We start from the raw sequence: 12,137 nt of genomic DNA on the forward strand, positions 1-12,137 counted from the left end.
TGGGCTATACCCAGACTCTTCACCCACTCTACACCTATGTCTCACTCAGCAACTTAAAACAAGTGTATTTACACTCAAAACTAGGAAGGGATGGGGGGAGGTATATATTATCAAGTAAAGGTACAGAATAATAAAATTTTCAGTTAAGTTAGAGTCCAAGTCAGTCTACCCCATTCTTTATATATCTAAGCTAGAGGCTAGAAGCGGACTCCTTAAGTGTCCCACACTCTGTAAGCCAAGTTCATCCTGTTATAATAAATTTAAATTGTCTGACAAATCAAACAATTCCATCTCTGCTCCACAGAGGTAAAAGTAGTAACTTGAGATGTTCATTTTTCTGAAACTAATCTTTTACACCCACATTATCATTTTCACTTTCTAACAACATAAAGAAATACTGTTTTTTTTTTTTGACACAAAATATGAAAGGCTTAATGACTACCATAGGAAAACAGACTAGATTAAGGTAAAGAATCCTCTTTCCACCCTCCTTCTCCCACTCAGCCTCCAAATTAGTCATATTAGAGCCACCGGTGGTGAAATCCTGGTGTGGCGTATCCCAACAGACACACAGGTAGCTAACAGCAGACGGAGCCTCAGGGGCTTTGCTGTATTCCTGACTACTGGGATAGATGTTTGGATGGGGCACGACCACTGATAACCCCTAAATAAATGAAAAATTATAATGTGTTAGTTACATAAAAGGGAAATGTCAAAACTGTGCCATTCATCATGATACATATTTCAAAAAATTTAAACCCTTTGATTACTGAAGATTTCCAACATATATTAAATGAGTGAGTATAACGAATCCGTCTGAACCATTACCCAGCTCCAAAAGTCATCAACTCCTGATCAATTTGTTCTATCTACTCATCAACCATAAAATATTTTGAAACAAATTCCCTACATCGTATCATTGGATCCCTGAGTTCTTAAGCTCATGTGATATAATTAAGTTCCGATTTCCTATAGCAGCACAGTTAATCTTGAGGGAGGCTCAGTAGAGGGATGCCTGAATTCTACTATTTTTAAAAATCACACTTTTCAATGAGGCAGGCTGTGTTCTGGTTTTCTTTTTCTTCTCTTTTTTTTTTGAGACAGGGTCTCACTCTGTTGCCCAGGCTGAAGTACAATGGAGTGATCTCATCTCACTATAGTCTCAACCTCCCAGGCTCAAGCAATCCTTCAGCCTCAGCCTCCCAAGTTGCCAGGACTACAGGTGCATGCCACCACACTTGGCTAATTTTTGTATTTTTTGTGGAAATGTGGTTTCGCCGTGTTGCCCAGTCTGGTCTTGAACTCCTGGACTCAAATGATCCCCCTAAGTGCTAGGATTACAGGCATGAGCCACTGAGCCTGGCCTTCCCCTGGTTTTCAAATCTTGATCTCCTAAACCGAGACACCTCTGCAGCTGCCACGGGACAAAGGAAGGGCCTCAGGAACGGAATCTGCAGTCTAGGTCACATAGCCTTCTCTCTTCACGTCACCTCCATGGAGAATCTCTGACTTTGTTTCATACACCACAATCCACAGGGAAATCCTGTCTGGGGAAAAAATGATTCTTTAAAGCTTCTGAATGGACCAACCCTTTCTTTTTATATTTGGAGGAAACTGGGCTTCAGAGAGGCCCAAGGTAAAGTTCCACTTCCTCACATGCTAAACAAGCTAATTAAAGGATGCAATGTCAAACAAACACGGTAACCACCCACACCTTTTCTGGAGTCTCAAATGGAAAGTCTTCTATATAACTGATATTTGCATTTTTTCATCTGTCCTTGTGACAATCAGAAGCTCTAAAAACATTGACTGGCTTTCTGAAATGATCCAACCTCTAGCTATTTCTATTACGAGTGAAAGTTAACTTAGCAGAGTTGAAGCAGTCAATTTCGGTCTCTGTCTCCTTTCTTTCTTTATATACATCTCTGAAGACCATCCTAGGTTCATTCATAGACAAGAAACTTTTTTGGAAACAAGCCTATACATCTTCTTTCCACCCAAACGTGGCTGAAACATTACAAATTAGAAGCCAAAATTTAAGTTGTGATCCATTTCTAGTTCCATGCATATGAACACTTCTTCCCTATAACACTGTCATTTTTTCATTCTCATTATCCCTAATCATTAGAATTCTGGCAATAAAATGTTCCATTTCCTCCCAATACCACACCACACTGTCTTCCTTTAAACAGCTATAATAGCGGATGGCCACAGAGATAGACAAAGGTGATGGCAATACGTTTCTGTTGAATTGCACAGCTGCTTATAATGGACACCAAACCTATCAATACTGCTTTAAGCACATATGGTCAAAGAAGTATTCTGCTTTTTAAAAAAATACTTCAATGCAGTCCCAGCTACTCAGAAGGCTGAGGATTGCTTGAGCCCAGGAGTAAAGATTGTGCCACTGCACTCCAGCCTGGGTGACAGAGCAAGACTCTGTCTCAGAAAAAAACAACAAAAACCTTAATAAAACTCATTACTGTTATATTTATCTTCAAAATGCACTGAGGCTGGGTGCAGTGGCTCATGCCTGTAATCCCAGCACTTTGGGAGGCCGAGGCAGGTGGATCACCTGAGGTCAGGAGTTTGAGATCAGCCTGGTTAACATGGTGAAACCCCACCTCTACTAAAAATACAAAAATTAGCCGGGCGTGGTGGTTCACCTGTAATCCTAGCTACTCGGGAGGCTGAGGTAGGAGAATTGCTTGGACCTGGGAGGCGAAGGCTACAGTGAGCCAAGATGATGCCACTGCACTCCAGCCTAGGAAACAGAGCAAGACCCCGTCTTAAAAAAAAAAAAAAAAAAAAAAAATGGACTGAAATGCCTTTTCACATTTTAAAATACATTAAAACATACTCTGCACTCCTCTACCTAGATAACAAGTGCTTTACTTTGGAGGGGTTTGAAAGGAGGTACAGTCACAATCTTGTCTTCAAAATCTCCATTTATGTTATATTCTATTATCTTTTTAATGGCTTTAAGTTTAGTTTGTAAAGAAAAATCCAAACCTATATTTTGATTTCACTGCCTATTCAATAAATGATCCAATAAACTGCTTTCATAGCTCATTTCATTCATTTATTGATTCACAAATATTAACTGGAAATCCCTAGTTTAAACTGGTGCTAGTCACTAAGTGACAGCTAGAAATGACTCCTGGCCTCATTTGACAGTGACTGCACATGGATGGTATCTGAGCCATACATACTGAAGAGCTATGGGAGACACCGAAAGACAAGGGAAACATGGAAAAGAAGTAACCAGTAGGAAAACTAGGAAAAGGCAGGACTGAGGAGACAAGGGAGGAGAAAATTTTAAGAAGAAAGTATTACTGCTGTCAAACCAAGAAGTCAAGGGAAAGTGACCAGAGCTGTGGTGAAGACAGACACACTGAGAAGATGGCCTTATGACCACAAGGGCAGAAACAGGAGCAAGGCACCTGCAAGTCAGGAACACTCAGCACTGCAGGAAAAGCCCAGTGCTCGGAGAGGCAAGGAAGCATCTCCTTTCAGGGTTCAGAGTGGGCATGGCCCTGCTGATATGTTGGTTTCTGACTTCTGGTGTCCCGAACTCTAAGACAACAAATTTCTGTAGTTTGAAGCTACACAGTTTATGGTACTTGGTGATGACAGCCCTAGGAAACAGATATAAGCATTTAAAAAAACTTAAGGAGGTTCATATTTATGTGAAACATATTTAATCATTATTGCTAAAAGATTTTTTTAAAATAAGAAAATATTCACTTCTAAAGTTTGTTTTAGTCACAGAATAGCCACTGGGTAGCACAGACATTGCTGTGTCTCTAAGATATACACATGTAGAATAAATAGTACTGTTTCCTTTTAATAACATCTATCCAAAGTCAGGTAGGTAAAGCACAAGTTTTGGACAACTGTCTTTTCTGACTTTTATAAGTAATTTATATCTGAGACTTCAAGATTTTGTTTGCTTTTTAAAAAACCAACAGGAAAGCAACCAAAGTATTAATATTTTGGAATTTAATTGTCATAATAAATAATTTAGATAATTTGATGTGTACTGACAACAAAATTAAAGATTGATTCTGTTAAAGTTGAGGTTGGTTCATTCCTAAATGTCTCTTATAGCAGTGCAAAAAAAAAAAAAAAACCAGAAAGGGATCATTATTCATTAACTTTTTACTTCTTATCATTCCTTTAACAGACCTGATTTTTAAGCATCAACACTGCTATTTTTAATTTCAGCATAAACTCCCTCTACTATAGTCATACATTGCTTAATAACAAGGATATGATCCGAGAAATGCATCGTCAGGTGATTTACTCATGTGTGAACATCATAAATATATAAATGTTCACATAAACATACACAACCCTGGACAGTACAGCCTATTACATGCCTAGGCTATGTGGTATAGCCTGTTGCTCCAAGGCCACAAACCTGTACAGCACAGGACAGTACTGAATACTGTAGGCAACTGTAACACAATGGATTAAGTGTATATATAAAACAGCTAAAAATATTATAGTATAGTAGAGTAAAAGTATGGCTTAAAAGATCAAAATGGTACATCTGCATAGGGCAACTTCCTTATAATCTTAAGAGACCCATGTCATGTCTGTAGTCTCTCGCTGACTGAAACGTTTTAGGCAGCACATGACTATATACAGAAATATTTTAGATGACTGAAAAATGTATCTCCCTTCGGAAACTAAGCTTCCCAGAACTACTGAAAGAGAAAAGCAAAGTAATCATGATCTATACTCTGGTAGAAGCATCCCTCTCTTAGTGTTCTCTCAGTGTGATACTGTACATAAATAAAAAGTTAATAATTAAGACTTCAAAAGTAGAGTGTAAAGAGTTTAATGTAGAATAAAAGAGGTACCTTTAGGCCAGTTCAGTTTCTCATTCCTTAACTCATTCAATGAGAAACAGATTCTGAACTGCGGTAGGTGCTAGACGCACAGGAAATACGATAAAGTCTCTCGCCTCGGAGAATCCCCTCTCTCTTATACGGGGGAGGGAGGTGAGAGGGGTGAAGAGGGGACCTGTAAAACCAGTTATTACAATATAAGTATTTGCAGGTTACAATCAAACATATAGGAGAAAACACTATTCACTTTTAAAAAGCAACACTAGCAAGTGGTTTTTCTCTTTCCTATAGCAAAGAGAAAAATATTTAATTGTCCCATGTGTTTGCTCATTGTTAGGCAGACTAAACGTGCCCTCACTGAACCATCAAATAATAAGAACAGATAATATCAGATAATAAGATAATAGCAAAACTGCAATTTTATCCCTATTGTCTAACAGACTACATTTCTAAAACTAAAATACAAACATAATTTTTCAGTTAAAAGTTGGGCCGAACAGTGATCGGCGAACTGCAAAAGAGGTAAGCAAGAAACACAACCTAGGCTGAGCTACTCCAGCGTTGACTGAACTCTAGGCACTAACTTATTTGAATCAAGGACAGAAACTGGTTTCATAACGATGACCAGCTTTATAGCCTTCCGTTCTTTCTCCCTTAAACGGGATCATGAGAAGTTGTGGGCCCACACACAAAAAAGCCCTTACTTAATGCAGTGCCTGGCCTATCACAGGGGTTCAGTGAATGGTAATGTACTAGTCAGGAACACATGATCTGAGTTTTCACTCTCAAACCAAAGTAAGGACATTCCCACCACTTAAAAATGATTTTATATGCTGTATCTATAAAATATGAGCTTGGAAGGTTTATTCTATAACCAGAAAGTAAAGGTTACATGTCTTTGCACTTCCATTCTCGGTTAACGTGATCCATCCAGGAATCAGGAGAAGGGTACTACTTCAAGGTCAACGCCGCAGGAAAGGAGGAAAAGGAGGTCTAAGAAGCCAAGAGCTCACTGCTGCGGTGTGGCAACTTCACATTTTCACTTTACTCCTAAACTATTAGGGATACAAATTTCAAACTGCATTTTGTTTGTTTCTTTTTTTGGATTCACATTCTTTTCAAATGGCTGACGTAGCCCTGATTTTATCCAGGCAAGATAAACCTAACTGGGAGGTGAGGGAGTGAGGAGGGCCAGAAGCATGGCCGAAGGAACAGGGAAAAGGGAAAGCTCTCGGAGTTCTTATCTCAGCACAAGACCAGGGTCAGCCCAGGTTTTCTGTGAAGAGCCTGAAGGTAAGTAATTGTTGTCTTTGTGGGCCACATTGGTCTGTGTCACAAAACCACCACAGGCAACACACACAAATAAGCATGGCTGTGTTCCAGTAAAACTTCATTTGTGGACACTGAAATTTGAATTTCATGTAGTTCACATGTGAAAAATATTTTTATCATTATTTTCAACCATTCAAAAATGTAAAATCCATCCTGAGCTTATAGGCCATACACAAAAGGCAGCAGGCCAGATTTGGCCTGAGGGTCACAGTTCACCTGCTCCTATATATATTTTGTTTGTTTGTTTGTTTGTTTGAGACAGAGTCTCACCCTGTAGCCCAAGCTGCAGTGCAACGGCATGATCTCGGCTCACTGCAATCTCTGCTTTCCAGGCTCAAGCAATTCTCGTGCCTTAGCATCCTCAGTAGCTGGGACTATAGGTGTGCACCTCTACACCTGGCTAATTTTTTGTATTTTAGTAGAGATGGGGTTTCACCATGTTGCCCAGAGTGGTCTTGAAACTCCTGAGCTCAGGTGATCCGTCCACCTTGGCCTCCCAAAGTGCTGGGATTACAGGCGTAAGCCACCGTGCCCGGCCTACCAGCCCCTTATTTTTATTTATTTATTTATTTATTTATTTAGAGACATAGTCTTGCTCGGTCACCCAGGCTACAGTGCAGTGGTGCAATCTCGGCTCACTGCAACCTCTGTCTCCTGGGTTCAAGCAATTCTCCTGCCTCGGCCTCCACAGTAGCTGCGACTACAGGTGTGTGCCACCAAGCCCAGCTAATTTTTGTATTTTTGTTTTACCTGAAGTGATCCACCTGCACTGGCCTCCCAAAGTGCTGGGATTATAGGCGTGAGCCACTGCATCCAGCCACCAGCCCCTATATATAAGCTGTTTTGAACCCAACCGGAAGAAACTTGAATTTTGCACTGTTTCTAATCATTTATTTATAGATCCCTTCCATCTGAGGCAGAGGAAAAGTGACTTTGAGAATTTTTAAAGGGCAGGAATTTCTCAGGCGTGTTTGTCATTCAGGTATCCTCAAAACACAACTATGTTTGACTACAACATTATTTAAAAGATAGAACAGCTAAAGGAGTAAGTCTATGTACATGGGTTTGTCTTAGATGTTATTTTGGGACACCAAAAACTTCAGGGAAAAAAGGGTCAATGCCTTGTGAAGGTCTGGGGCTTCCGACCCATCGGAGCAAGCATGTCACTTGTGTCACTTCACTCTAACTGTAACCCCAAACACAGTGGGCAATGCTCCACTGTACAAAGTATGTGAATAAAGTCAGCTTCAAGTCATATTTAATGCTTTAAAACAAAAGTCTAGGAAGCCCAGTGTTTGTCATGCCACCTTTTACCTGCTTCAGTTTTGAACAATTTCAAGTTTGAAGCCAGAACTATTTTCATGTGTATTACAGTGCTCTTTAAGCGCCTGCCTCGCATGTTTCACAGCACAGCCTTTTATTTAAACTTTAAGAGAAAAAAATGTTTTCTGGCAGTGGCCATGGCCAATTTTAGTCTCTGAAAGTTTTCTGTTAAGAGTCCACAAACATAACAAGAAATGAACACGTAAGAAGGAATGGGAGTTGGAATGGGTCTTATGCAATACTTGCGACAGAATAAAAGATGTTTGATAGCACATGTATTCAAAATCAAATAACTGCTCATGGAGAGAAAATCTGTGGTCACATTCAATATGCACAAACCTAGGTGGGTGTTCCTATGGCGAGGCCTGTGTCTTACTCATCACTGTATCCTTACTTTGCAAACAGTAGGCACTCAATAAAAATTAAACAATGAATTAACTGTATGGCACTATTCGCAAGATAACAATGCCACCCACCTCTTTGAATTGGTAGTTTGAATTCTGTAAGAGAGTAAATAATGTTCAATAATAGTAGTTACTTTTATCCTCATTTAAAAAAAATAAACCAAGGCTTAAAAAGATTATATAACTTGTCCAGCTGAGTGATACTGAAACTTCGGTGTACCTAACTTCAAAGTCCTTACTCTCTGATTCCTATTAGCTCAGAAACCTCATTTAATCCTGAAAACAGGCTTAGTATAACTAGGGTTAAAAAAAAATTACCTTTCTAAGCTGATTTAAAAAAAAAATCCAGGGATAAAGAGACAATGGTTTACCTTTCTTGGCTAACCTATGCTTCTAAATAAGGAAAATGATCATTTTCTCTACATTAAGGGACAAAAGTGGCAGAAATACAAGTCCCTTCCATCACCAGATAACTGCATCACCAGAATGGGTGACAAAATATTTCTCTTTAAACAATTAGGCAATACTTAAGAATTACTCTTCCTCTTTTAACTAAATTCTAAGCAAAAAAAAAAAAAACTAGTTGTTTGAAAGAACATTGTAACTATGTAAATATATGTAAATAACTACCTCCCTGGCATATATGTTATTTTATTCATGGGTACTTTGGCTATTGTCTGAAAATAAAGAAAAGGTTGGTTTAGAATATTACTTTATATAACTTAATTTTTTTAAAAAAGGAAATTCCTCCAAACCCCGAAATCTGAAATTAAAACTGTTTTTGACAGATAACTTCACTCTTGGATCCACTGTAGACTGGAGTCTGCCAGTAAATGTTGGTTTCGGAGGTCACTTCCAATTGTCTATCTGGTTAGCAATATAGAGCTCAATATTTTCACTAACCTCACATATAAAATTCATAACAATTTAAACTCTGAGACTTTCAAATGGTTTAATCCAGTCAATTCAAAGTTAATACATTAAATGTAGCTAAGAGACACCTGACATACTAGGCAATAAACTATAATAATGTTAGTGTCAATAATAGTCCTTTAATGTTACCCTCTTCAAAAACTGGTGAGTCAACAATTTTAAAATAAATATTTCTTTAGCAAATTACAGTTCCTGTAGTATAGCTGTCTATGACAAATACAAATTTAATAGAGAATTTTTAAGCTTGTCAATTTGTCCTTGTTACATATAAATAGATAATTTAAAATAAACTCTGAAAGTGAGTGTAGGAAAAAGAACAATAGTACACAAAGTATAGATAATCTTCCCGCCATCTAATGAGTACATTCAAACACTTAAATCAAGACCTCCAAATTAAAGTACTAAACAGTACATGTAACATAAAAAAAGGAAGTCTGTCTTTACTGCAGCCTTCCGTCATCAGTAAAACAGGAACATCCTAGGCACAGAGAAAATCTAAACCCTTCAGTTAACGCGGGATTTTAACACCCAGGCTTAATGTTGTAGAGGCTTTCAGAACCTCACATCTAAAATAAATTTTCAGTAGTTGCAACACAAAACTAGAATTGTGTTGTTTTAGGGAAATTCAGTTTGAAAGCCAAGAACTCTAACCTTTTTAGTTAAAAAGGTTTCCAGATTTTTGATGTCCTTCCTTCCTAGGCTACATTCAATAGTTCCACTGCATTCCTTTGTTACACCATTTCAGCAACAATCCCCATGACACCCCTCCCCCAACCCCAAACTACCACAAGCTACCCCCCTTCATCAAAACGCAGACAAAAACAGGTTCCAATCAGCCAAAGAAAATTCTCTTTAAAATAAGGGGAAAAATTAATCGTTTTCAATTTAAAATATTACTCTGGTGAGTATATAATTTTTAAAGACATAACAACACTGCAGGTTTGGAGAAGAGGTAAAACAACTTAAAGGATTTGTGAAGAAATGGGCAAGTGTTCTGGTTTTGCACAGTTCCAATCAGTACAATCTTGATATTGTGTTCAGTCTTTAATTACAGATTAGGTTACTTTTCAATGGGTACTTCCCAATGCTGCATCCACTTAGGCATGAATCCCCACTGCACTTACTAGGTTAGATGCCTTGACCTTTAGCTAACCATGACTTTGCACTCACCTTAGCTCTTCCTCCGGTAATCCATTTACTCTCAAACTATCGGGACGATCTCGTCTTCTCCTGTAGAGACCTGAATGTGAAAGCTCTTTAAGCTGTAATGCAGTCATACTTCTCTCCACACATCAATTGCTGACACTTTTAAGCATTTATGCTCAGCAGTGTGGCTGCCAGGGGAAAGCAATGTCCCTTGCCGAGGGACCTCAGCACACCTGACTCAGCCTTAGAAACCTCCAGGCAGGCCAGGCTGCTGAAGCACAGCTTCCTGTTTCTCACTAGTACACACCCTCCTTAGCAAGGCACAACTTGCCTTATCTCTGGGCCTTGCACCTTGGGAAGGGGGGAGTCGGTGACCAAGAAGGCAGGTTACTTACTCGTTTATTAATAAGAAAAATTTAATTGTTATGAATAATCATACCAATTCCTTTATGAACCTTGCCAGGACCACTCTGAACTAAAATTGGGCTAAAAAGCTCCAGTAAGGTAGTCACTAAAGAAGGGTCCTACTGTTTTATTTGCCAGGAAATCCATTAACACTTCACAGGCAGTTGTCAGTTTAAAGAACTGCCTGGTTACAGTGAGCTCCTTAGGGACAATTCTCCTTAAAAAGGAGAGGAGGGGCAGAATTCTAAAGGGAAGCAGTCCAATTCCTCCCCCTTACCACTCTACTCTAAATCCTCTTCAGAAGGGAAGGAAGTGTCTTTGGTCCACCCACCCCTCATTAAATATTACTAAAAAATCCATAACTGAAAGGAAGATGGTTTCTTCCTTCATTCAGTGATTTTCCGAATCTGTAATTACTGGCTGTGAATAACGCCCTCTTGTAGTGCAGGACACCCCGGCTGACACAATGCTGTTGCCTTTAAGGTGGAATGGGTTCTATGTACCCTGTATTTACCTGTACATCTGACCTTGGAAAGTGACAATGTTAGGAAGGTTTTGGGTGTGGGGATGTGGACAATAGAGGGCAGGTTTGGGGCAAGGGTCATCCAGCTCAAAGTGATGCTACCCCACAGCAGGCACAGTGCAGCCCTCCAATCCACTTCAGTCCCGCTGGGAACATAGGACCACACCACAAACACAGGCTACCTCTCAGCAAGCTCTTAGCCAGTAGTTTGACTGCATGGTTCTAGGAATTTCTCTCTGGGCAATTTATACCAGCCTCTTTTCCTTTAGTCTTCTCGACAAGAGCACACAGAAATGGGTCTGATACTATTTTTACACCAAGAGTTAGAGAGTTAATATATTCACATCTTTGAGAGAATCTGCACTATACATACAAAAATTAAGGCAACCCACAGGAAAGGGAAGTCTACATCTTATTCCTTCACTCAGGACATAGATGCTAGTTCCCCTGAGGGCTACCATTTGTTAGGCTAGGTCCATGGCCCCAGGAAAAACAAATGACTTTTCATAATTGCCATTCAAACACAGCATATGCTTTTAAAGATGCAGGGACAAAATTTACCATTTTTGTCACTACACTAGATTTAATGAGTGATGAAACACGTTTTAAAAAATCAGTTTTAAAAATCTCTGGAATGGCACACAAAACTGGTAATATTGGCTGCTTCTGAGGGACCTGGGGGAACAGGAGCAGCAGGAAGCGTTTCCACTGCATACCACTCTACACCTTCTGAACTTTGACTATATTGCCACTCAAAAACAAATAGAATTCAAAAGATTTAAATACCAAACAACTTAGTTTACAGTAATAGAAACATTTTAATTTAGAACTCCTAAAGTATCCAATTCTTTTTTTTGAGACAGAGTCTCCCTCTGTCACCCAGGCTAAAGTGCAGCGGCACAATCTCGGCTCACTGCAACCTCCGCCTCCCCAGTAGCTGGATTACAGGTTTGTGCCACCATGCCCAGCTAATTTTTTTTGTATATTTTGTAGAGATGGGGTTTTGCCATGTTGGCCAGGCTGGTCTTGAACTCCTGGCCTCAAGTGATCCACCCGCCTCGGCCTCCCAAATTGCTGGGATTAGGGGTGTGTGCCACCGTGCCCAGCCTTCATTTTTAAAAATCAAGACAAGTTAAAAAAAAATGAACAGAAATAACCACTAATCTTCCTTGTTTTCCCCTCACCATCAACACAGAATAGACGCCTAATGAATAA

General features: G+C 39.4%; 1 protein-coding gene across 13 annotated transcripts in view; it reads right to left on the reverse strand.

Moving 5' to 3' along the window:
- Nucleotides 1-12,137, reverse strand: part of LIMS1 (LIM zinc finger domain containing 1) — a 151,039-nt gene that overhangs the window by 51,142 nt on the left and 87,760 nt on the right. The window contains exon 2 of one of the 13 annotated variants that reach the window (XM_033175528.1): nt 10,019-10,088. The exons of 10 other annotated variants lie outside the window; for them this stretch is intronic. Coding sequence is in view for 2 of the 3 variants with exons in the window: in XM_033175522.1 (XP_033031413.1) it covers nt 10,019-10,125 (107 nt within the window). In the remaining variant the exon portion in view is untranslated. Of the gene's footprint in view, nt 1-10,018; nt 10,271-12,137 lie in introns of those variants that run through there. 2 more of the 13 variants (XM_033175522.1, XM_033175523.1) reach the window with 2 other exon arrangements.

Source organism: Trachypithecus francoisi, unplaced genomic scaffold (assembly GCF_009764315.1).
Source record: "Trachypithecus francoisi isolate TF-2019V2 unplaced genomic scaffold, Tfra_2.0 Lachesis_group17, whole genome shotgun sequence".
Classification (NCBI taxonomy): Eukaryota; Metazoa; Chordata; class Mammalia; order Primates; family Cercopithecidae; genus Trachypithecus; species Trachypithecus francoisi.